The sequence below is a fragment of the Chelonoidis abingdonii genome, chromosome 15 (assembly GCF_003597395.2).
Source record: "Chelonoidis abingdonii isolate Lonesome George chromosome 15, CheloAbing_2.0, whole genome shotgun sequence".
Classification (NCBI taxonomy): domain Eukaryota; kingdom Metazoa; phylum Chordata; order Testudines; family Testudinidae; genus Chelonoidis; species Chelonoidis abingdonii.
In genome coordinates this window covers 2,301,162-2,327,147 of record NC_133783.1, presented here as the reverse complement: position 1 = coordinate 2,327,147, position 25,986 = coordinate 2,301,162, and the positions used below count along the sequence as shown (strand labels likewise).

The following is a 25,986-nucleotide window of genomic DNA, read 5'->3' as shown; positions in this document are numbered from 1 at the left end:
AGCCAGAACATGATACTTATCTTGAGACATACCTTTGGGTACGAAGAGAAATTACAAGACCCCATCAACACCTTAGTGCACTTCCCATGTTATTCTGCCAGTCGGGCCAAGCTGTGACGCTAGTGCTCAAACCAGCACCACATTTAGAATTATCTGCCAAGGGAGAATGTGAGATGAGCAGAGCTCATTCTTGCCTGAAATGTTTCCCTATGTAAAGGCCTAGCAGAGGAAGGCTGCATCAGGAGAAACTCTGAACCAGAATTGCCCCAGTGAGAGAGGTGAGTTTGAGGAAGGGAATGCAATAGTTATGGCTACGCTGAGCATGCATATGAACTAGCACTAGGAAGAAGAATAAACGGGTAAGGATAAAACATACACACCCCAGCCAAACTATATGTAAAAACCAGGTGCAAACCAGTTGGAATGCAAAACTAGAGAGGACCTTGTGCTGCAAAAGCTTAAGCCTCACTTCAAAGTGAAAGGTACTGCACCTCTTGCAAGACAAAATGCTACACCAGATTTCCCTTGGCCTCTCGCAAACATACAGAAAGGACCCAGTTGCAAATACTAGGCCAAGAGAATACAGCCAGCTAGAACCACAACAGTAAGTGTATTTAACTAACAACAAGCAATAAACAATTCTAAAAGCTTACTGAGTCACACTGGAAACACTAATACCCCATCTGGACACCCAGTCACCCTTACCTGGCATTGTCTTTTGCCATGGAAGGATGATCAGTGACTTGCCACCTCCTATATATACAGCCAACAGTCCAGCTCATTAGTTTCATGGTGATAAGGCAGAACTACTGCTCCGTAAAATATTGAATGTCCTTTATAGGTACAATATTAAATTGTCCCCTCACAATCAATGGCCCAATGACCAGCCACAAGCCATTCCCTGCTGCAGACAGTTTTTGTCTGCCGTAAAGAAAACACAACCACTCCTGCTGAGAAAGAAAATCAGAATGGCTTCTGCTAACCCTAACTGCCCCTTGACCCCTGAGGTAATCTCAGCCAACCAGAGAACCAGAAATGACACCATGTATTTTCATGGCCAGTTGTAACCTACCTAATGTGCTCAAAATTCAAAAAAGCAATGCTAAAATGGTAAAATTTGCAAATTTGACCTTAACAGCAAATAGGCTATGGGAAATTTTGTTGCAAATTTGTGAAAACTTTGTGTAATCACTTCCATTTTATGAATGTAAAGAGTGGTTTTAATAACAATATTTATGCCTGTGGAGCTAGTTGCTATTAATAGCCCATTTCCCAAAGAGGTAGGCCCATGACATTTAAAACTCAAGACACATTTGAGTGATGGAGGAGTGAGCACACACTGCTACCTAATCAAAAATCCCAGTTTATGCAGGCAGACTCTTGCACCTCCGAGGACCTGATTGCTGGATTAGGACCTAAATTGGTCACTGCTGAGAATTTTTCCAGACAAGGTACAGCTGTGTTGTGATGAGAGTCAGTTGCTATGGTGCAATGCCATGCCAGACCTGGGTAATACAACAGTAAAGTACCATTGCAACGCCATCATGTTGTGATGCAAGGCCACACTTTTGAGGTAATGCCACCACCGGCTGCACTTAGCTCAGAGCGTGAGAGAGCTTTCCATCGTGAAGTATTGCCAACCTCAAGCATTCAAAACTTAAGTGTGAGGCTGTACCCATCAGGAGATTGGCTTAAAAATCTTTTTAAAGCAATGAATGTTGCATTCTGGTTTCTGAGTCTTTCAGGTGCAGTTGTGTCACATTTGCAAGTTTTTCACTGTACCCCAGACGACTAGACTTCCTTTTTCTGAATGAAAGATGAGATGCTCGTGCAATCTCTTGATTTCAGCATCTGGAGTGTAAAAAAAACCCACCAAGTATCACGGAGCTCGCAATTAAATATAAGAGACGGCAACAAGACTGCATGCTGCAATGCAGTGTCACAATGAGACGTCTTCACAGTGCCCAAGACATTTTAGCATACTCCAAACCAGAACCCCAGTTCTTCAAAGGGCTCTGCGTGGGCAGGGTCCCCTCACGCACAGGGATCCAATCACATACTTGGAGCTTCCCACAAGAGCCAGACCTTACGTTTGCAGGGTGAGGTAACACCATCAGGTCCAGAACTATTGGGTTGGATGGTGTCATTGAGCTCCATGGTCTCCTGCATTATCCAAGAAAGACTATGAGGTAATGTGAAAGTCTGGGGAAATGGGCACTGAAAGAAACCCCCCTCCCCTCCCCCCCCCCAGACTAAAGCTGCAGGAAGTGTTTGTTTGCTAGGGTAATATTTTTTCCCCTGCTGTATTAAAAACTGATGCCACAGGCTCAAGATCTGGCTTAACTGTGTTGAAAATTTTTGTTTAAAAATAATTTAACAAGCTCACGTACTATAGGGTGACCAGACAGCAAGTGTGAACAATTGGGCTGGGGGGGTAACAGGAGCCTATATAAGAAAAAGACCCAAAAATCTGGACTGTCCCTATAAAATTGGGACATCTGGTCACCCTAACGTACTAAGACAGTGGAGCCTGAGCAACAGCAAAGTGCCACAGAAGGAAAGAAATAGCTTTAGCATTTTAGCATATTCCTGAGAGTCAAAAGGGAAAACAGAGCGCCCACCAGATGGCACAATTGCTCCATACAGCCAAGCTGGAAAGCTGTGTGTGCACCTTGTAGCAACCCGCTTTACTCCCAAAAAGAAGAAGGGTCAGTTCCCAAGCCTTGAAAGTGTGTCACATTCCCAGGAGTGCACAGCCAGGCCCTGCACCTGCAGTTGGCTCTGTGCAAGTGACAGCTCATGCCCACATCAGGTATGGCTACTCTGCAATTAAAAACACACAGCTGGCCCGTGCCAGCTGACTTGGGCTTGGCTAAGGGGACTTGACTAAGGGACTGTTTAATCACAGTGTAGATGTCTGAGGTGAAAGAGTCCCAGAGCTCGGGCTCCAGCTCTAGCCCAGAAATCTACACTACAATTAAACAGCCCCTTAGCCTGAATCAGCCGGAAAGGGCCAGCCATGAATGGCTAATTGCAGTGTAGACCTATCAACTGTTCCAGTATCACAACCCCAGGAGTGTGCAGCTGGGCTCAGATCCTGCAACTGGATCTGTGCAAGTGCCCACTCATGCCCACAGACACCTATCAACCTCAATGGGGGATAGGGCTCCCAGCCATGGAGTCACTTGCAAGATATGGGCATCAGCAATCACTGAGTAGGCCACTCAAAAAATGCTGCTTTAGCAGGGGCAGATGAAAGGTGTCTTAATGCCTTCACTATAAACAACAACCCCCCCCCCAATGTAATATCTATTCCTTAAGCACAGCATGTAGCCTTCAATATGATTCTGACAGCAAAAATACACGTATCAAATAAAGATGTGATTATGCCTGGTTTTTAACAACATTACTATGGAAACCTATGGCGATAAAGTTCCTTAGCTACTTGCAAGTTGCTATCTTCACCCAACTCAGGTGACCAGTCTTGGCTTCAGATGCAACATTTGTAACCAGCAGAATGCCACATGCCCAGATTCCTTCAGTGAAACACACCCAGTCAGGTCACTGAGCTTTTATAAGAGAATTGATATAGTACTTTACTGTTTTACAGGCTTGAATATACTCGTTAGCTATAAAATAATCACCTGATGGCAAACTACCACAGGAACTCAGCAATGAACCACCACCTGAGCCTGTTGGTCCTGCCCACAGATCCAGGGCTGGGTGCACCTTTTAAAACTGATGAATTCAGGGGCTTTTGAGTATTTATGCTAGGATCATCAGCCCACAGATTTTTAGAGCAATGTTCTCTGTTGATATCAGTGGAAAAATTTTGCTTTTAAAAAAAATGGATGGGTAGATATGGGCCATAAAGAACAGTGATACTCAAATGTTTGATGGGGAAACAAATCCTAATGACATAGAATATCAGGGTTGGAAGGGACCTCAGGTCATTTAGTTCAACCCCTGCTCAAGGCAAGACTAATCCCCATAGATTTTTGCTCCAGATCCCTAAATGGCTCCCTTAAGGATTGAGCTCACAACCATGGGTTTAGTAGGCCAATGCTCAAACCACTGAGCTAGTCCTCCCCCATCTATTTTCATAAGGCAAACAGCTAAGTGGATAGGTGTAGCCAAATTTTAATTTATGTAACTATATTCTGTCTACATAAAGTTTTCTATATAGTTTTAATTGGTTTTATTCTTCATCTCCTGATGCGCTGGGTACGGCAGTGCGTGCAGTTCCTTTCCAGTGCAGACATGGCTGCGTTTCAGTAGTAAGTAGTATGAGAGTGTCTTAAACAGCAGGTGCAGTAATTGCTTTAGCCTCTAGAAAGCACTTTGACACTTTTCAGGATGACAGCAATTCTCCAAAGTGCAAAATTCCCAGATCATGCCAAGAAAGTCACACACCTGTGCCTAACTTTATGCCCTGTCGAGTACTGCCATTGTTAGCTAACTGACCTCAGTAGGGCCACCCATAGCACACGCAGTAAGGTCCTACTTCTGCAAAGCTTAAGTCAATATTTCTAGAACTGCCGCCCTTGTCCAAGATGAAATTGCAGCTGTATAATTCAGTTTCTTCTTTATGATCTTTGGATCAATGGAGAAAACAATGAGGGTCACTGCTATGTTCTGAGATGAAGCAGCATTCCTGTTCCACACCTCACAGCAAGCATAAATGCTGGTTCACGCAGGTATAGGAGCAGGTGAAACACCTGCAGTCTCTTCACAGTAGTTTCAGTGCCTGCTCCTTAAGTGGCTATTGACTGAAGCCCTGCACATCCTAGATCTCTAGCTCAGCATGATATAGTCATACAGACAAGACCATGAAACCTATTACTTTTCAATCCCTGGCAAGCCGCGTGCCAATCCTGCTCTAGATACATGTACACAAATCCCATTCACAGCATGATGAGTTGCACATGTACTCTTGAGGGCAGTATTTATCCTGGAGTGTCAGTGGATATTGTATATTAAACATAAGAATAAGAACCTATCCAGCAGAGGACTGTACTCCCAGGAGTTTAGTCTGTTTTCCCTAAGCCCATGTGTGGAGCAGGGAACCCAATGCACACTGAGGGGGGAAACTCTTCACTTCCTAGATATTCAAGCTAGCTTTTTGAGAAGTGCCTCAGAGATTTGGGCATGGTACATTTTGGCATTTAGGGTCTCTGTACACTGGTCTATAACTAAAAGAATTACTGCAAAAGTCAGTCTTTCAACCAGTTTAATGAAAATACAAGGCTTACGTGTATCAGCTTAAAGTCACCAAGGTAATTAGGGGTAACACGTCATATGCCTTAGTTCAGCTCTAATCTGATGTTTTATCATCTCTCCTTCTCACCTTTCATACCAAGTAATACTCAACGTAAAATACTCTTATCACAAGAGTAAACTTGCCATAAAAAAAAAAAAAAAAGGGAAGCCACCCTGTTGACTATGGTGACTAGTAGGAAATGCTAGTAAATATTTAAATAGCTTAAGTCTACCACATTGCTCTTTAGTACCCAGAACACATGCTGTCTTCCAGGCTGTTCCTCCCACCTAGTAGTTTAAATTCAGATGTACATCAATGTGGCTATATAGTGCAAAGCACGTAAAATGTATGCAAGGGGAAGAATTTCCCTGAGACAGCCCCCTGAATGGAGGATGGCTCTTTAGCAGCATGTGACCGCATTTTCTAAATATATGTATATATATTTACCTTATTTATAAGTTCCCAAATTCAGAACTAGAATTGTGACCTTAAAGTCAGTCTTTGCATCTCCACATTAGGAGGATAACTGCACATGCATTTCCAGTATCATTTCTAGCAAGGTTTTCTTCCACTTGGAGCTGTATTCTAATACCTAGGAAATCTTTTTAGCACTTGCATTACTGCAACAACTTCAGGAGTTATCACATTTAATCACTGATACTTGCAAAGAACTGTAACATCAAAGGAAAAATGCAAACTTTAATCCTTAGAGTGAGAAATAGAAGGTAAAGTAAATCACTGTATCTTTCACATATTCTAAACAGAAGCTTAGCATAGTCCTGCTCACATGGCCAGTTGACTGTACCGAGTGGGCCTCCACTCTGCAGCCAGACACTAGCGGGAGATGTAGGCAACATTTTTCCAAGTCGGACGTTACAGTGAGTGTATTGTACTCTCCAGACCAGTAGGCACAGAGTATTGGACAAAATGCACTTTGTCCATGGAGAGAGAGGAGAATACGGAAAGGGGCCTTGTCATACCACAGCAACAGATCAAGGGATGAGGTTCACTGGCTCCTAAAGGAGTTCCCATTCAATCGTCCTCAGCAGAAACCTGCTTGCTTCAACATGTGGTCAAAAGGACTGGGCCCATAACGGAAGCTCACGATCACTAAGGTGTGTGGCACTACAATGATTTTATAAGTAAACTAAAGCTCACTGAGCCCTAGCAATAGCTAAACTCTTAAAATATTTGGAGGCACAAATGTGTGTGTATTTGTTTTATTCATAATTTGAGTTGTCTTGGGATACCAAAAGTATTTCTAATTAAGGTGATTTAACAAAATTGCTGACCTCATTTCAAAACATCCACTGATCCATTTCTCATTCAATGGCAATATCAAAATGTTAAAAGGAACATAAAAACAAACATGCACACAATTGTACAGTTTTCATAAAGGTCTATTTCATTATTTGTGGGTAGCGCATTAAACAGTTAAATACATTTAAATAATGTAGAAGTGACTGCACTAATGCAGAATTGATAACTAGATAGGTAACCAATTTAACCAGAAACCAGCTAACAAGTAACTGTCTAAAATACTTTGAATACAGCTCTTGTTCTAGGTCATCCCTCTTGGGAAAAAAAGCCTGCTGATCACATTGGAAATACATTTTTAAGGCCAAATTCTTCTGATATCCCTTCCTTGCAGCAGTTTCTTCAGCTGTTTTAAGCTTCCAACTCCAGACCAAGACCAAGTTTATGACCTCCAGAATTGATGCTCTTCCCATCTACCAGGGCGGAGAGTGTAAGCTTCACACCTGTAAGATTAAAACAATCCCGTGTCAACAACATGGAATCTGAAAGTGCTAGCCATTGTATCAACCAACAAGCCTTTGTTTCATCACAAGTCCAAATTCAATTACAATTATTTTCCAAGGTAGTAATTCAATAGTAAAGCAAGTTTTAAAGCAATTTCTACTTACATACATCAACTCCATTTAGCTTTTAAAAGAAAAGTTGTACAAAACTAAGTTGAACAACAATTGTAGGGACCAAATGACAATCTGGGGGGCATATAAAATGCAACTGCTTCATACAGAACTAAAAAAACATGCAAATTCTATATAAGTATTACATTTTATATATTGGATTTATGAGATTATTTATTTACTCAAATTAATATGGAAAAAAGCAATAGAGTCCTGTGGCACCTTATAGACTAACAAATGCATTGGAGCATAAGCTTTTGTGGGTGAATACCCACTTCGTCAGATGCTGACGAAGTGGGTATTCACCCACAAAAAGCTTATGCTCCAATACATTTGTTAGTCTATAAAGGTGCCACAGGACTCTATTGCTTTTTACAGATCCAGACTAACACGGCTACCCCTCTGATACTTAATATGGAAATGAGCCCTTTCATGCATTATAGGTGTCACAGAGAAAAATATGCTAAGTATATGAGATAGCCATTTAGGAAAAGTGCGATGATGGCTTCCCCGCCAACCCTTAGAGGGAGGATTAGAGATAATGCACAAGATGTATTTTTGCCCAAACAGAACAACTTCCATAAACATGAAGAAAAAGAGTGCAATTTTGAGAATGAAGCTACCTTAATCCTAGCTGTTTAGAGACCTATCAGCAATCAGTAAAATCAGATACAAGTCCTTTGGAGGAAGACAGTGAGGAATGAAAGAGACCATCTTATTTTCATGTGCATCTACTAAAACTATCCCCTAACAGAGAGAAAGAATCTAGAAGTATCTTTTTGTCTGAGCCCACAACGATCTCAGCAGGGAAAGAGACTAGATTCAGTAAGCTACTGAGTCCCTTCTGACGACCCTAATTAAAATCAAATTAAGATCCTGTATACTGAAAGTTATTTAGATTCCACTCCCTGCCCCAAAACCTTGATCAGAGCAAAGGAATGCTAACACAAATGGGTAGATTTATAACTCACTAATCTGAGATCCAGAAAGCATTTGAAGCAACCCAGAAAAAAAAAATACATTAAAAACCAAAAAGTTTTCAGGCCTTCTTAACGTATCAGAAAGCAGTACACAAGGGGGAAAAAAAACAAACAACTTTTTTTTCCAGTTGATTGCAAGTCACCTGTAAGGTTAAAAATCTACAAGAAACCCAAATATTTGGAAATACAGAACAATTAAATACTAAGTTGTGTCAACTCTGTCCCCCACTTAAAAATTCCAACTTCCTTGGCATACTCCTTTTTTCCCCCAAGACATAGTGGTGTTCTGGATCACAGATTTAGAAAAAAATCCTCCAGCCTGTGCATGCAATACGAACAGCCAACGTACTTACAAAGCTTTCCATTTATAAGTGTGCCCTACACAGCCCTGGTTTATAATTGGTTTGAGGTCTCCATTATACACATGCTGTATCTGTCACCTGGATCATGCACTTGCACATAGAGATATGAGGATCCCTTCGTATTAGACAGAATCAGGCCCTTAATAAGGAGCAGAGGAGTGACTACCAGTTCCTGATTAGGAAAACAGGACGAATGCAGTCAAATAGTTTGCTGAGTAAAGAAGGCACAACCCGGAGGCAATTAAGAATAAAGCATTCTATTTTTAGTAGTGTCTGATAACACAGTGTTTGTAAATGGATAGATAAAGCAGGCTGAGTTTCTCAGATATGGAGCAGACTAAGAGCAGTTCAGCTACCTTTAACTGCATGCATGAAGTGTTTGGAATTTCTCATTAGTTTTTAATCCTAACTCTAAATTTTCTTGTGCGTTTTTGCAAACCGCAACCTTCCTGAAAGCATTTATCTTTAAGTTATGGATATGAACAAATTTTTTTCCGGGAATTTCCTTAGTTTTTAAGAACAGAAAGAGCCTCTTCCTCCTTCTGCCCATGTGTTTGTCCTAGGATTTCATCCTCCTCCCCCCACAAAAGCAGCAGCTGCAATCATCCAAGGTATGCAATGGAAATTTTGAGAGGCATTATCTCTTCTTGTCAACCACAAAGATGAGTCCCCATATGTTTTAATACACTAGCAGTTAACTGTTTTCTAAACCAGAAGTTGCTTCATTTCTGAAACAAAACTACGCTGAATGAGTTTGCTCCACAAGACAGCCCCACTGTGTATATGGTGTTAATGCTATTTGGACAGAACATGCTCAACCCAAGACCAAAAACAGGTCAGCTTTTTCTCACATAAGTCTGGTGTCTTAGTGGTTTATTCACTATCGTGTTTTATAACCAGAAGTGACTTAAACAGCACAAATGGACAATCACTGAACACTGTTACCAAGTGCAGTAATTTACACATCCTTTGATTACCAGATCAACTGTTAGCTGGTAGTCAAAGGATGTGTAAATTACTGCACTTGCTTAATATCTTCATAATAGTTTTAATGTGAATTAGGTATTCAAAAAACAAAACAAACAGTTCTTTCACTCTGCTGTAAGAAGATGATTAATGGATACCAGCCAGATGACAACTGGACATGTTCTATGAATGATGGTTAGACCTCCCAGGATACTACCAACAAAAATGTTCTGGTTAAATTAAGATTATTAGACTTGCTTGTTGTCATTGCAGCATAACACTGCACTGAGTTTGGAACACATTTGAAATCCATCCTACTGGAAAACAAAATGGAGGACACACTTAGCCCTAAATATTCCATTGGATGCCATTGGATTTAGCTAAGCAGAACTCAAACTCAGTAGGAGTTTTAGTTTATGGTATATGAAACTGTCCAAGCACGAGTTAGCCTCCAATATAGATTGAAAGGGAGAAAGACTGCAGAGATAGTCATTCTGAAGAGAGGAAAGAGAAGCCATCTACTGTAACTGGCATGAGTGTATAGATAATATTTCAACAGCAGTTCTATGCATAATACCTAGGAATGCATGACTGCAGTGAAGTGATTTATTTATAAAACATTTACCTGGCCTCAAGGTCTGGGTGTAACCCACTCCAACTAAACTAGAGTTGTTCACTTTTGCCTGCAACAAAACGAAAAGCTGAGTTAAGAAACAGCAATTCAAAAGAAAACTATGAAAGAACGTTCTTTGCTATAACCCTGCAGTGACTATAACAGCTGTCACCAAGAACAGACATCACAAATTTAAAGCCAGTTTATATTTTGCAGTATCTTTGTATTTACTGGATACACTACTCCCCTCCCCGGCAAAATGAAACAACAAGGACACACACACACACACACACACACACCCCCCCAGAGGGATAATAATATATAGTTTGAGTGGGCAGGCAGAAATTTACCTTTCAAACCACATTCCAACACAAACAAACATTTCAGGTAACAGGGATTAAGACTTTTCTAGGAAGAGAGCCAATTCACCCTTTTATTTTTAATGCTTCTGAGATTAACTCTATCAGAACAAGCCACAATATCTAATAGTATTCATTGAAGAAACAGAATGCCATTGATTCACTCAAATCAAGGAATGACCATGCAGTTTACTGGACTGGTACATTTCTATGCTAACCATCATTGTAATGCTCTCAATCAATAGTATGTGCACCAGCACTAGAAGTTCAGGCTTGCAAGAATCTTATTCTAGACCCAATGATATCTGTTGCACGGACACTACTCACTTCAAAACTGAAGTTAAACTAGAGCAAGCCAAGGTCTATTGTACATAGGGTGCTGACTGATACAGAACAGTTCTCAGCATGGGAACCCGGTGCAGTAATCTGAAAAAGTGTCTGAACCACCTCTCTAGAGTGATTTAATGTGTAAGGCACTGAATTGTGTTACTATAGGCATACTAAGATGACTTTCTGTAGAAAAAGTAAATCACAGTTACTTTACAAGATTTCGTTGTTAACATCTGGGCTATCACAGACCTTTACATTAGTGATACAGAAGAGTAACTGGCATACTTCTTGACCGTTCCATATCAATATAGAAATTTATACTACTATAAAAGATATCCAGTTGTATATTTACACAGAGCAAGAGGAAGCTTAATGCCATACTTACAGAGATGGAAGCAGTGGAATCCAACTGGTATTTAGCTGCAATACCAAAACGAGTGCTGTTGCTGCCTGCTGTCCAAGCTAGATTTACAGCAGTATCAAGATTGTCACTCACTTTCTGGTAAATTGAGCCACCAAATTCTGACCCGTCATTGCTGCAAGATATTTGCAAGTGAAATTAAATTACAGGTTTATGTGTATAAAATATAAAGTCCTACACTTATATTTAGCTTTTAAAGTTTTACTCACCTGGGGATTTTTTTGTATTTTAAACACGACACTAATTTATTTTTCCATTATAAGACATTAAAAAGGAGGGCAGATAAATGTAGTTTGCAAGGAAGAATAAGCTATTTTAGCAGAGTCCATGAAACAAGCTTACTCCGGTAATTATATTGCTAAGGGTGATACTAATATGTTCACTTGCACAATTAAGCTCATAAATACTCGAGGTAAATTCCTCCCTCATAGAATATCAGGATTGGAAGAGACCTCAGGAGGTCATCTAGTCCAACCCCCTGCTCAAAGCAGGACCAATCGCCAGGCAGATTTTTGCTCCAGATCCCTAAATGGCCCCCTCAAGGACTGAACTCACAACCATGGGTTTAGCAGGCCAATGCTCAAACCACTACGCTATCCCTCCCCACAAAATCCTAGTTCCATTGAGTTCATGGCAAAAACCTCTGTTTAGTGCTGAAACTAATGAAGAGTATGAAATGTTTGATACAGACATGGCAAGTTAAAAATCAGAGGCAAATATTCAGAATAATCTTGTGGTTACTGGAAATGATGTTTCTAAGTAGCATTATAGTATTACTGGTAAGAAAAAAGTCAAAGGACGTTTTATTCTAGAAAAGCAATACCATTTTCAAATCTTTTAATAAACTTTGAAGGCTGTTCACTGCAAGTCTGAACAATCCTGGTTAAAATTTATATTGTCTTAATTCCCCCTCCTCTCCTTCTTTTTTAGAAGGGGAGCAGTGCGCAAGTGTGTAATTTGACTCCAGTGAATACCAGTAAGTTGCTTCCTACCTTAACACCATGCAGATTTAAGTTAACATCACTGAGACATCAGTAATGCACCATTCTCACAATCATTCAGCCTGAGAAGTCAGCAGGAAGGTGAGAAAACCCACAAAAACTATATGCTTTGCCAAGTATGGTTAGATTTCATAAACTTGAGGGCTTCCTATGTTAAAGTTCCCTTTCAGGGCAAAAAGAAAGGGCCTAAGAATTAAAGGCACTGGCAAAGCATATTTATTTTAACTATATCATGCCAACTGTAACTGCTCATAACTATTTCCTGTAAGAGATCACAGGGAACAAGTGTATTATTGTAATGCAGTTTTCCCAATTGCAAGGAGGGGGACAGATACTTCAGTCTACTTTGTAAACATAACACTTTTGGTATTTGCTTTCTATATTTTGCAGATTACAATGCATATATTACAGAAATTACTTCATGTAACAAAGTAGTTAGAAAACAAGCTATAAACACTAAACTGAAAAGAGGTACAGAAGTAATTACTGATCAGGTAAAGAAAATCTCATGTCTTACCCTGATTAATTCTATATGAGGTTCTCTCACACAGAGCATATTTGACACTTTCACAAACAAGTGCTATTAATTCAGAATTTGAAGCTTAGGAATACTCTTACCACTAGCTTCTCAAATACAGTTTTTTAATACTCACACGTTAGTGTGCAGTTGGAAGTCTCCAGTTTTGTAACCCACAGAGAAGTTATTCCTTGTCAGCTTCGATTTGGCACTGTCAAAAGTCATCTGATAACCAGCAAGCCAGCCCTCGTAACCAACGACAGCCGAGCCATGGATCGCAGGTCCAGCAAAATCGAAGTCAACATCACAACCAAGATTTACGCATTCACGTTTATAAGATGACTTAATTTTGCCACTTTTCTTCCTGAAGCAAAGAAATTATTTTTTAAAAAGGCTTCATCCTCTACCATCAGTCTAATTTTTACTACTTAACCTGCAGTAGGCACACAAAGGCCATTAGCGAATAGGTGTCAAGTTGGGGCAAGACATAACTGACCAGTCATGGAACCAAAATGCAACAGCCCATGAGAAAGTTTCAGAAAACACAAGGATTATACACTTGAAGACTAAGGAATGAAGAACTTTCTTTACTTCCTTATCCCGCCCAAAACTCCCAATAAAGTATTATGTTATATTTGTGCTAGCAGAGCCTTGAGTACTATTCTAACAAATCTAATTCTCTCATTAGGGTGCCAACTATCCTGTTAAGGAGCAAAACATTTTGCATCAGCATCCCAAGGAGGCACATTCAAAAATAACAGCCTGGATTAACAGCAGTAGTTTTGAGCCACCAATTTCAAGCCATATACATAATCTTCATTCACAGTTATATTAACCTATTAAATATTCATTTGATCTTTACATGCAAAGTTATTCTCCTTAGCATGCCAAAAAGTACAATCTTAACAAAAACAAAAAAAACTCTTACCCCGTGTTTGGTGAGAAGGTTGTGTCAAACGTTAGCTTCAAACCTTTGGCAATCTAATGAGGGGAACAAAAACTATTAGCTCAGATCCGCTGGCTAAGTGAAAAAATTAAATACAAGTAGTTTGTCAATCTGTTACCTGATCTTCAATCGCAATTTCTGTTCCCAGAGTGTTATCTGTGTTCCATTTTTCTGTGAAAGTCAGACCATACTCAGCCCATTTGTATTTGGTCTCCAAGCTCCCATTCACTTTCCCTGTGTCTGTGTTTGATGAACCAGCTGTTGTGAATTCCTAGTAAGACAGTATAGGTTATTTCTGAGTTGCACACATCCCAGAAAGTCTCACATGGTAAAGGTATCTTTTTTTAAAACTTAAAAAACTAAACCATGTAAACAACTGTAAGGTAGCATTGTCCTGGTCAACCAGTTTGAATTATATCCACCCCCCTTTTGTAACAATTTGCTAAAAAGGATCTTCCAGATTTTCAAACTTAACCAGGAGATAGCAGTGTACGTGCTGATACTACACAGTTCAAAAATGTAAAACCCAATTCCAAAGCAAGGAAGTCCACTGTGCTATAAGCAATTGAACTATACTATTCAGTGTAGTTCATGCTTTACACTACTTTCTGAAGCAATTTGTTCAAGTCATTGTTTCCTTAAAAAGCAAAAAAAATGTTATTACAAGTACAGAGGTGAGTTTGGTGCTCATATTATTGAAGGGACTAATATCACTGATCAGAGCCAGGCCCAGTGCAGACAGTATCCCAGATAACTCTGCCAACATGCTGCAATCCTCATATAATACTATTGCTATTCCAATCCTTAGTGCCCAAAGAGAGACTATCATGCTACAATTGTGAGATGGCCCTACATATACATTTTAAAATAAACACTCAGGGATTAGAAGAATTTTACAGTTGCAATCGAAAAATGATTTGAACCTAAGGCTCTAGACTAAAGGGCAGCACTTTGGTTCTTAACTAGGGATTTTAATAGCCACACAAGTGAGTCAGGACTCCCAAGTAAAAATATAATTACATAGGGAGACTGTAACATTAACTGATAGTAAGTTTATTAACAGACTTCCATTCCTTACACAGAATAATAATTTTTTAGATTCAGGACTCTCAATGGATAACTATTACGCTAAGTTATTTTAAAATAAACATTGCAGTTATTTATATTACAAACAGCACCTTAGTTATTAAAAATGAAAGTTATAAACACTAGCTGCTTCTTGCTACTTACCTTCTTTACTTTTTACATCTCTTTTCTTGGAAAATGGAAAGACTAGTCAATATCTACCTAATATCCATCTAATTTTGAAAATCTAAAAATAAACATGGGCACAATGCTGAAGTGTTTGGCTAGCAAGTGCTGCAGGGGATACTTGTTAAACAGTCTTTCCACTCCATTTTATTAATGATATGAAAAAGTTTCTGATGGTCTTTAATTTAAAAAAAAAAAATTATATATATGTAAATTTTGACCCAAGATATGCCTGGCTGTGGATTTGTCTATATGATGCAGCAGTGCACACTAGATGGGTGTGAATTCAAAAGCATGCCAACATGTGGCACACTAACTGGCCCAGGTAGACCGTGCTTGGGCATACGTATTAGGGAACTTTTATTTAATGCCAGCAGGGTCTATTTGGGCCAGTTAATATGCAACACATTGGTGTGCTTTAGAATTCACACCCCTTTGATGTGCACTGATGTACCATGTAGACAAGCCCTGTTTTCCCTTACACCCACTAGAATTAGCTATCCACTCCTTAAGGTACTATATGCATTTACTACTACTAGAGGGGGCATTCATTTTATGTGACGAGTATGTTTAAACCAAACATTTCTGGAGTATTGTATCAATCTCACCATACACTGAAGGAATATCTAGATTTCCTGTAGATAAAGGAGGTATATGAATGCCAGAATGTGTTGCTAAAGATTTACCTTAAGTTAAGACAACTTTAAATTTATTAAATGAGGTAGCTTTATATGAAAAATTAACTTTGACTGAGTGATGTTTACTTGCAGCATATTATTTAGCCACTAGATGTCTGTGCAAAACACAGCATTCCAGACATGGTAGCAGTCCCTAGTAAACTAAAGGGAAGAAAAAAAACTGGAATTCAAGTTGTGCAGAAGCCTGTTTGCCTGTAGCAGTCACCTTTTTCTTTAAGGAATACCTACTATTTAAGGCAGACTGTGATTCCATAAATCAAGATAGCAACTAAAGGCTGAAGACTATTAGTGATAAATAGCTTATGCCTTATCTACACTACAGCATTGGCCTGCTAAACCCAGGGTTGTGAGTTCAATCCTTGAGGGGGCCACTTAGGGATCTGGGGCAAAATCAGTACTTGGTCCTGCTAGTGAAGACAGGGGGCTGGACTCAATGACCCTTTGGGGTTCTTCCAGCTCTATGAGATATATCTCCAGATATTATTATAGATTTTAAGAGTGTTTGCCAATATAGCTATACCAGGAGAGCACTAGTGGAGAGACCGCAAGCGAGCTTCTTTTTCTGGCACAGCTTGAACCTGTTCCCTCAGAAGGAATAATCTGTACCAGACAAAAGATTTTTCTGCTGATATAGCTATCTATCCTGAGGCTTTTGCCAGCATAGCCATGTTAATCAAGAGTGTGATTTTCCACACCCGCACACACCCCTAACCAACAAAACTATGGCAGAAAAACTTTTTGGTGTAGATCAGGCTTTAGTAAGATGTTTAAAAGGTTAGACGTTTTCATGAAATATAATTAGTATGACACTACAATGGCCATCAACCTTCATTCTTCAGTTTGTAAACTATTCTGCTGATTCAGACAGAAATATCCCCCAGGGCAAAATACTGAACAATGTGTCTCCTGCTCAAGAATCCAGCATTGGTCAGAGTCGGGGGTCAAAGTGATTGGTGAAACTGTTGTTTCAGTGTTCACTAGTATGGAATTAGATTTATAGAAATGTAGGGCTGGAAGGGACCTCAAGAAGTCAACAAGTCCAGCCGCCTGGACTGTGGCAGGACCAAGTAATTACAGACTACCCCTGACAGGTGTTTGTGGAATCTCCATCACTGGAGATTTTGAAAATTCCCTTGGAAGCCTATTCTAGAGCTCAACTACCCTTATAATTAGAAAGTTCTTCCTAATATCTAACCTAAGTCTCCCTTGCTGCGGATTAAGCCCATTACTTCTTGTCCTACCTTCAGTGGACATGGAGAACAATTGATCACCATCCTCTTTACAACAGTCATTAACATATCTGAAGATTTATCAGGTCTCCCCGATCCCACTCCAGCCTTCCTTTTTCAAGACTTAACATGTCCAGTTTTTTTAAACCTTTCCTCATAGATCAGGTTCTCTTAACCTTTTAATCATTTTTGTTGCTCTTTTCTGGACTCTCTCCAATTTCTTAAAATGTGGCGCCCAGAACTGAACACAATACTCCACTGATACCTTACCAATGATGAATACAGGAGGACAGTTACTTCCTATATTTTACATACAACACTGCTGTTAATAGATCCCAGAATGGTATTAGCCTTTTTCACAGCTGCATCTCATTGTTGACTCATTTTTGTAATCCACTATAACTCCCAGATCCTTTTCAGCAGTACTACAAGGGTCTTGAGAGTTACACTGAGCACAAACAGAATCAAAGAATATTCAGAGAAAACTAAATTACATTTCTATATATAGTCTGATATCAGTTTTACCTTTAAAAGTGGTTCTACTATTCGTTCATTTTTACACACAAAATGAGTGACAGCCAAAATATACCCTGCTAGCAACTTTACAAAGACAACAGAACAACCACTTCTGACTACTGCATGTCAGCATACATGGCAATGTGATTTATGTTTGGAGCTGCAGATCTCTATGGCCTGCTGAAATGTACTGTACAGCAAACACTTATCAAAGGATTCTGTCAACTAGCTAACTTTGTCCATAAAAAATCCCTTTGATAAGCAAGAAAATTAGAGCACATTAATCAAAAATACTGTGAATTTAAAACTCACCACCCCGCTTGCAGACTTTGTTTTCACATCCAGTTTCACCAGCCCAAAACCTTAAGATAAAAAAGTACACTGTAATAACTTTAAAGTGTGTGCATTTTTTTAAGCAAAAAATTAAAAAAAATACTTCAGCCATTGACGAGAGCGGTATAAATCCTATGAACGTTGAAACATTTGTAGTCAGTGTTGAACTGAGTAGTGTTCTCTCAAACTCTAAAGTGAAAAAAGGAATAGCGAAGGCTGTTTATTGTACACCAATGACTACTAGGGGATATTTTCTCAGTTAACTAAATGAAAGTTTTTTGTTTTTGTCTACTCCACAAATTCAACTCTGCCTCTCAAAGACAAATTGTGCCCTTTCTGGCTTTTATGCTGCCACCAGTAAAAGATTCTGAAGTCTGAATTTAGCTTGAAGTTATGCTGATGTGTGAACCAGAATGGAATACAGTTTATTCTATAGCACTACTGAGTCAACAGAGCTAACAAGGGTTAGGACTCAAATAAACTAGGAAATACAGTTCCAAATACACAAAGGGAGTAAATTTAAGAAGGTGCCATTTTTATATTGTCACCCTTCTGACAATTAGCTGTACTTTATATTATACTAAGCAAATAATTAGATTTAGGATTTTTTGTTTTTTTTCCAGAAATGTCATTCTTATATTGACAGGGTGAGATTTACACACACACACTCCCATGAAGCCTCCTGAAGGATGCTCAATACAAGAGCCCACACCACACAAGCTGATTTATTCAGCTTTAAAATAATCAGAAGTTATACACACACAAGAATCAGTCATACCCTCTACTTCTTTGCCACTGTAAGGTTGCTTCCTATCATAGCAGCAGAGAATCCTGTGGCACCTTATAGACTAACAGACGTTTTGGAGTGTGAGCTTTCGTGGGTGAATACTCACCCACGAAAGCTCACGCTCCAAAACGTCTGTTAGTCTATAAGGTGCCACAGGATTCTCTGCTGCTTTTACAGATCCAGACTAACACGGTTACCCCTCTGATACTTCCTGTCATAGTTATCTAGTCAAGTCCAATTACATGTCCCAAGCAACAGGTTTCTAAGCTACAGTCTAACAGACCTCAAAGTTTTTATATTTGATATTACAATAGTACCTAGAAGCCCTAGCCAGTTATATGTTGTCCAAATACACAGTAAAAGACAGTCTCTACCCTGAAGAAATCACACTTTAAATAAATAAGAGTGTGAGGAAAGAGAGACAGATAGATGATACAAGCAGAAGATTGGGAACTGAAACACAGATTACGGCCCCAATCCTGCAATAAAGTCTGGCAGACTACCGTGCTCTGCAGAGCCCCAGTGAAGTCCATGAGATTCCAGGGGTCTTGCCTAGCAGGAACTCATTGGAGGATTCTGACCTACAATGTGATCCCCAAGGTCACAGAGGCATTTTAATACCTGAAAGTCATGTTGTTTTAAGTACATCTGCTTAAAGCAGCACAACCCCAAAGTGTGAATGCAGTTATACAAGTACAAAAAGAGCTTTGCACTGGTATAGCTATTCCAATACAGCACAGGAAACAACCACCAGCATATGGCACCTTTATGTCTAACAACTGTGTCCACTCTAGGGGGTTCATCAATACAATGTGTTCTTTTTTTAAACAGATATAATTAAAGTCCCATACCTAACCAACAATTATTCCAAGATAACTTTCAAGTGTAGACCAGGCCATAGGAGCTGGGACTTGAACCTCAGTTCTTGATTGCTAGTCAGCTGTCTTAACTACAAGACCACACCTTCCTCCCTAGAGTTCTACTATAAAACCCATTCCTTCCTTGTTGTTTACATCAGATATTTACATACTTCTTTCCCATCTATTAACTTCTAATTAGCCAGTGTGTGTGTCTAATTTTTCTTCAAGTCAGTACCACAAGGTCTCTAACCATTTTGCTGCTCTTGTATGAGCTTCCTCCAATTTAATTAAATCCATGAGTTTATCTGTGTATACAGGCACACACAAATTACCATTCCAGAACATATGCAAATTAAAAATGTTAACTTTATGTCCTTCAGCAAAGTGACATTTCTTTATATTGCATTTTTCTTAAAGTATTATTCCTACCATAGCCTTTGTTGAAGATATCTCTGGCAGATTTGCCAAGATCTGCATATGATGGAGGGATCGCCATTGGAGCTGGAAAGATAAGAGATAACAGCTATGTTAATATTGAAACATATCATCTAAAGATAAACTATCTTTAGTTCTAAACCCACTGTGTCTTCCAACAAGGACGCATATACAGGACAATTAACAACAGATGACTTAAACTAAAGCAGTACATGATACACCTACAGATTTTCATAGAATGAATACTGACTATTTCAAAAGTGGCATGGGTTTACCAAAGTTCCTCCCCATGTAGATTCCAATATGGATTTCCCAATGTTTAGTTAAAAATGTAAAATGCTCCATATTTCAGAAATTGCAAAAGCTTTCAGAGGAGAAAGATGCCATTCTAAACTGGGGCACTGGAAAGTTGTAGGAAATTGTGATGAAATCAACAGACTATATTCATCAGGATTCCCATGAGATATTTTTGCGAAGACCCCACAGGATTTTTTCCTCTTTTTTTTTTTTGGAAAGGACACATGCAGGATTGTTTATCTAGTTTGCATCTATTTTTGGCCCTGTGTTTTAATACCAGATATCTAACTCAAGGAGAGAGATTCATAAACACTAATAAGGTTATTAAATTCAACAACAGTTCTGACAAACTTTATAGAAACTCTACACACTCACACTCTGCAGTGAAGAAGCCAAATATTTTATAGCTAACACCATGTCACTTCTGTCACAATTTTTAGTGACATTATTAGATCTGTTATTTTAATATTTTAAAAAGTATTTAATGACCAATCTAGTTAGTCTAGTTAATGCATCCCCTTACTATAAGAGAGAGATGGGTCTATTCTGTGGTCCAACCTCTTGCTTCCTCATGCTGGCAAGAGTTGGGAGCAGGGCAGAGGGAATGTGATCAGACCTTGCTGAAGAAGGAACATACCATGTTGCTCTGACACAACTTCTGCAACAGAAGCTAGGTTGACGGGATCTAAGTGGAGATCCCCCAAACCAATGAGAGCTATCAGAAAAGTGAGAGTCAAATAAAGGCTTTTCCTGGGGAATGCAAGAAAGCTTAAGCCTTTATAAGCCAATGGAGGACAGACTAAGGTGAGGTCAAGTGGGTGGAGAAGCACAAAGTTTTCGCAAGACTTCCCTCAGCATGGGGCCTTAGGCAGGTTAGGGGTGCCTAGAACGCTTTTCACTCTAATGTGGTTACTACTCACCCCTTTCAAAGACCCAACACCACCCAACTCCTCATGTTGGCCTTCAGGATTATCTATCACTGCTCATTCAACAACTCGTCACAATGCAAGCCTGTTATCTCCTTCAGTCGGAACTTTCCCATAGACTTCAACCAGAAAAGGACCAGGACCTTAAAAAGGGCCATTGTCAATTTGAACTCTACAGTCACATTTTCATATTTTCACATGTGAAGTGTGTGTATAACCCCATCTCCCATGTGAAAGCACCAAAAATAAAAAAGGAACTATAAAGGGGAAACACTGAAACTGACTAGACAAGGAGTGTTGTCAAAAGAACAAAGTATGCAGATAAAGAGAAAAGTTCTCTAATCTCCTTCAGTTGTAGTGATCTTGTGTTACAAGTTAATAGATAAAAATTACATTTGTCTAAAATTTTACATTCATGGTGTCTCTAATGTGCCACCTGTTTGCCTCCTTATTGAAGGAAGTGTACAAAGGAATTTACATTTTTACTAATCTGTATGTCAGAACATTCAATGCCTCCATTTTGTTTTGTAGAGGAGGGCACTAAATTGTCATCCAATAGGTTTCAAAGACTAACATCCTATTGAGATGAAAAGGGCAGCTCACACTTCATTTTTTTAAAAGGGGTAAATCAAGTCCTGCAGAAGACAATGGACATTCCACAGTGCTGATTTTTGGAAATCTCTGTGAGCCTTAAAGCACACGGGATCAAAGCAAGGTTCAAGAACTCACACTTTCAGGATGTTTCTCTGTAATTTTTAAGTACCAGAAACAGCTATTGTAAAGAGAAAATTCAATATTCAGGAACAAGTAACAGTCACAACAATACTTTGTTTTGGGACTGAACATTACCTTTCTATGGTGCTAGTACATATGCCAAGTGTACCTGTGTAACTAAATCTCATTTTAATGCGTTCACATACAGTCCAGCTATCCCTTAGGTAAGTGTTCTAGGCTCTACGCCAGCTCATTATTCTGAAAAATAGTTGTATGTCCTTAATAAAGAGTGGAATAACCTCGGCATTGCAATGAAGCAGTTTCTCCCTGCCCTTTTAAAAAGGGTGATTAATATTTATAGATTAAATAGCAGACCATATACATTACAGGTTTTAACAGCTTGTTAGTAACTTGTTAATCAAAGCAATTTTAAATTACAATATACAATTTAAATAGTTTAAAAAAGCTGCCATAGCAGACTAGTTACCACCTTAAAGTTAGAAAATGTTTCAATTGTTTAGAAATGAACAGCTGTTGTTTGGATTGAGCTACACAAACAATAAAGGGAATTTTGCTATTTTCCATCCTATTGCCTACTGTGCAGCCAGACTTAAAACAACAGCTCTAACATTAGCATTTTAAAATGAAGTGTTAAGCCACATATTTTGAGGCCTTCTTCCAAACCACCACCACCACCCAAGAAAAAGCTATGTCTGATTTCATTTTTATAGTAACCTTCAGCATCAAAACATTTTGGCAGTGATAAAGTAAATAAGCCTTTTGTTACTGTGTAGTAAAACAAATTCAAAAGGATAATCTCATACTATGGCATCAGATCCCATGAAAATGCAGATGCCATGAAAAGTTATTAAAGGAGGTAGCAAACAATTTATAATAAAATTGCAGATTAGAAAAATACTATGAAAATTATGCTAATTCAATTACAGTAACAAACATTTGGACTGGTACATATAAGTTGCTAAATATTTGTTACATGTCCTTCCTGCAAATAAATGGTGACTATAACTGCATGAATATCACCATAAAATATTGTCATTATGTCTTAAAATGCAATATAACCTGCAGGCCTGTAATTTTTAATCTTATGTTAGTATAGATCAAGTGAGGGACCAATGGTTAACATGAGTCCTTGATGCTTTTATAATGATCTTTCCTGTAATGTAGGGTGACCAGATAGCAACTGTGAAATATCAGGACAAGGGGTGGTGGGTAATAGGAGCTCATATAAAAAGAGTCCCAAATCTCAGGAGTGTCCCCATAAAATCGGGACATCTAATCACCCTACTGTAATGCTACATTCAATGAAAGAATAATGCTAAGCCCTGTCTGTCATCAACCCTGTACTTCCCAGCCTTCCATTTCAATTAACAAAACCAACCCAAGTGAAGTCAGATGCAGTTCTTTTTCAATTCAGTCTCAAATTTTCAATTTCTTTTACTAAAAAATAATATTAACCAGGTAGATTTTAAACATTATACTTATAAATCCTAGACACTTATGAACTGTAAATTTACGAAGAAAAATCAACTATTTCAGCAATCTTGTTCCTGATTGTGACTGATCCAAATGGCAGCTCCATCTTTATCTGTGCCTTCAAGCTATCCCTTTTTCCTTGTGCATTCCTGGAAACATGGGGTCACAATTGTTGCTCCCAAGAAAGCCAAATGAAGTTTTCCCCTTTACCAAAGAAGGAAAACAACTGGTGATTTAACCACAAGATAACAAAATACTATTAACCTACCCTAAAGAAATACAATTAGTGTACAGTGTTACCACAGTACACCTTTCCCTCAAGGTATTCTGTCTAACTCCTTCACACCCTCATATTAAAGACACCTTGAGGAACTCTTAGAGGACTGATGTAAATTTTAAAACATCAGAAGGTGGATCGCATTTTTAGGCAGATTGAAACTGTATTGACACTAACTTTAGGAAGCCTGTCGAGGACGGATGCCTTTTGGAGAATGCTGGGCTGATGTTAGCCCTTTCAGTTCAGTATTTATCGGTCCTTTCCGATCTTATACAGCTAAGAATCTTACAACAATTATATTTAGCCATAGTCTTGCTTAAACTCTTTCCCTACTTACGTCTCGGAGGCGGAGGGGAACATGGTGGAGGATAAGTCATAGCTAGGCCAATCTAATGAATCTACAAAGAGGGGGGGAAAATCAACATTCAAGGATGAGTGAGTGAGTGAGGTCTCTCTAAGCATGGACCGGGGGGCAGGCCCGCCCCGCTACCGCCCTGGCAGGGAACTGGCTCTCCGAGCAAAGGCCCAGCCAGACACGCCGCGGCTGCAAGGTGAACGCGGCCATCTTAGGACTCCGGCCGGCCGGGCTCTCTCGCCACTTTGCTCTGAGCGGGCATCGCAGCCGCCCCCTCGCCCCACGTACCCAGCCGCGGCCCCAGCCCGGGCTCCCAGGACAGTGGCCCACTACCCAGCAGGGCAACGCGGGACGGGGCTCAATCCCGGGGAGGGGCCGGAGCGGCGCGGGCTGCCCCACCTCCCCTCACTCGCACAGCCCCGCGACCCCAGCCCCGAGGCGGGGCCGCCCCGTCACCTGGCCGGCGGGGCTGTCCGAGGGGAGCCGGGAGGGTCTCGCCGTGAGGAGGCCGCGCTGGCTGCGGCCGCTCGAACTGGAGGACGAAGTGAAGGAGACACCGACTGACTAGTCGACCCGCCCGCCGCCGCCGCGCAGGACCCCAACGAGCCGGGGCCGCCCCACCAACCGCCTGCCCCGCCGCGGTCCCCGCCTCGGACAACACCTTGCCCTCAGCTGGCACACACCGACCTCACCCCGGGGGTAAAGCGGGAAGCCCGGCGGCGGAGGGCTAAGGGAGGAGGAGACCGACGCCGAGCAGGCGCTGCGGAGGACAACCCCAGGCGACAGAGGGGTCCTCTGAGCCCCGAGAGAGAAGGGAGGGGCTGCAGGAGCAGAGGGGACAAGGCGGGGCGGGGGTACTGTGAGTGGGGAGGGGCGAGACGAGGCTTCAGAGGGCAGGTGCTGGGAGAGGCTGGGGCAGAGAAGGGGCCACCGAGGGGATACTCGCAGGAAGGGGTCTGTAGGTGAGAATGGATATTGAATACTGTGAGATCATATCCCCATCTTCTCTCACGCTCTTGGGATGGGGAAACCGTTTTTGGTAGAAATGAGAATTTGGGGGTGGAATGGGGGTAATTGAACAACCCTTGCTAATGTGTATCACAGCTGCAAGGCTTCCTGTAAGGGTGAGGAGAAATAAGACACGGGCTTTTGAAAGCATGCATCTGCCCTGTTGTGTCCCCAGTATTTGATGTGTTGTTGGGGATGTGTTGTTGTTGTTTTTTAAATCCACACTGTTTTCTAAAGATGGCTACGCTACCATTTATGTTGCTCAGAGGTGTGAATATTCCACTCCCTGAGTGACATAAGTGCTAGCGTGTGCACAGTGCTATTCCCACCAATATAGCTACTGCTGCTGGTTGTGAGTGGATTAATTTTGTCGACTGGACAGCTCTCCAATCAGAATAGATCTTACAGTGGCACAGATGCATCAGAACAGCTGAACTGCTGTAAGCTCTCTAGTTTATACATAGCCTTAGTCTCCAGTTCCTTTGTTTCTGATAAGTCAGTTTGCAGTAATGCAGCAGTAAAGACTTAGCAGAAAACTTCATTTGGTGGAAAGAAAGTGTGGGTATGATGTGAGGGTTGTACTGATTCAGAGGTGATTGTATGCATGGTAGAGAAAACATCAGAGGGCACATGAAAAATGCAAGAGATGCCTGCCCACTCAGCAAATATCTATATTGGGGAAATAATCCCCATTCAAAATTCTATTATACACTAGAAATGGTGCAGCTGTGCTGCTGTAGTATAGACACTATGGAGATGGAAGAGGTGCTTTTGTCACTGTAGTAAATTCATATCCAAGAGGCGGTAGCTAGGTCAATGGAAGAATTCTTCAGTCCATTAGTGCTGTCTATGCTGGGGCTTAGGACAACTTAACTAAGTTTCTCTAGAGTGAATTTTTTCATTCCCCTGAGCTACATAGCTAGATCAACCTAACTTTGTAGTGTAGACCAGCCCTGAGTAGGGAATCTAAAATCAGTTTTAACTAACCAAAACAAGAGGCTTTTGCTGTGTCTGGCATGCTACAGACCATAGGACCGTATGATGCAAGTTGAAAACATTCATGGTGACAAACGTATTACTATTTAAATAAAGAATCAAATGAAGTCAGCATCCAGCCCCC

At 40.3% G+C, this 25,986-nt stretch overlaps 1 protein-coding gene across 3 annotated transcripts; it reads right to left on the bottom strand.

Annotated features, from left to right (window-relative positions):
• Window positions 1–6,464: 6,464 nt before the first annotated feature.
• Window positions 6,465–24,637, bottom strand: VDAC2 (voltage dependent anion channel 2). 3 transcript variants are annotated; one of them, XM_032796196.2, is made up of 10 exons: window positions 24,315–24,637; window positions 23,841–23,901; window positions 19,790–19,861; window positions 17,693–17,742; window positions 13,805–13,957; window positions 13,669–13,721; window positions 12,877–13,104; window positions 11,187–11,337; window positions 10,125–10,182; window positions 6,465–7,020 (listed from the first exon to the last, which is right to left on the bottom strand). In XM_032796196.2, the coding sequence occupies exons 2-10, from the start codon at window positions 23,878–23,880 to the stop codon at window positions 6,929–6,931; spliced, it is 897 nt and encodes a 298-aa protein (XP_032652087.1). In that variant the 5' UTR covers window positions 23,881–23,901; window positions 24,315–24,637; the 3' UTR covers window positions 6,465–6,928. The 3 variants fall into 3 exon arrangements, with proteins under 3 accessions (XP_032652087.1, XP_074928721.1, XP_074928722.1); XM_075072620.1 differs by lacking the exon at window positions 23,841–23,901 and having other exon boundaries at window positions 24,315–24,454; XM_075072621.1 differs by lacking the exons at window positions 23,841–23,901; window positions 24,315–24,637 and adding an exon at window positions 24,147–24,293.
• Between the last annotated feature and the right edge of the window lie 1,349 nt (window positions 24,638–25,986).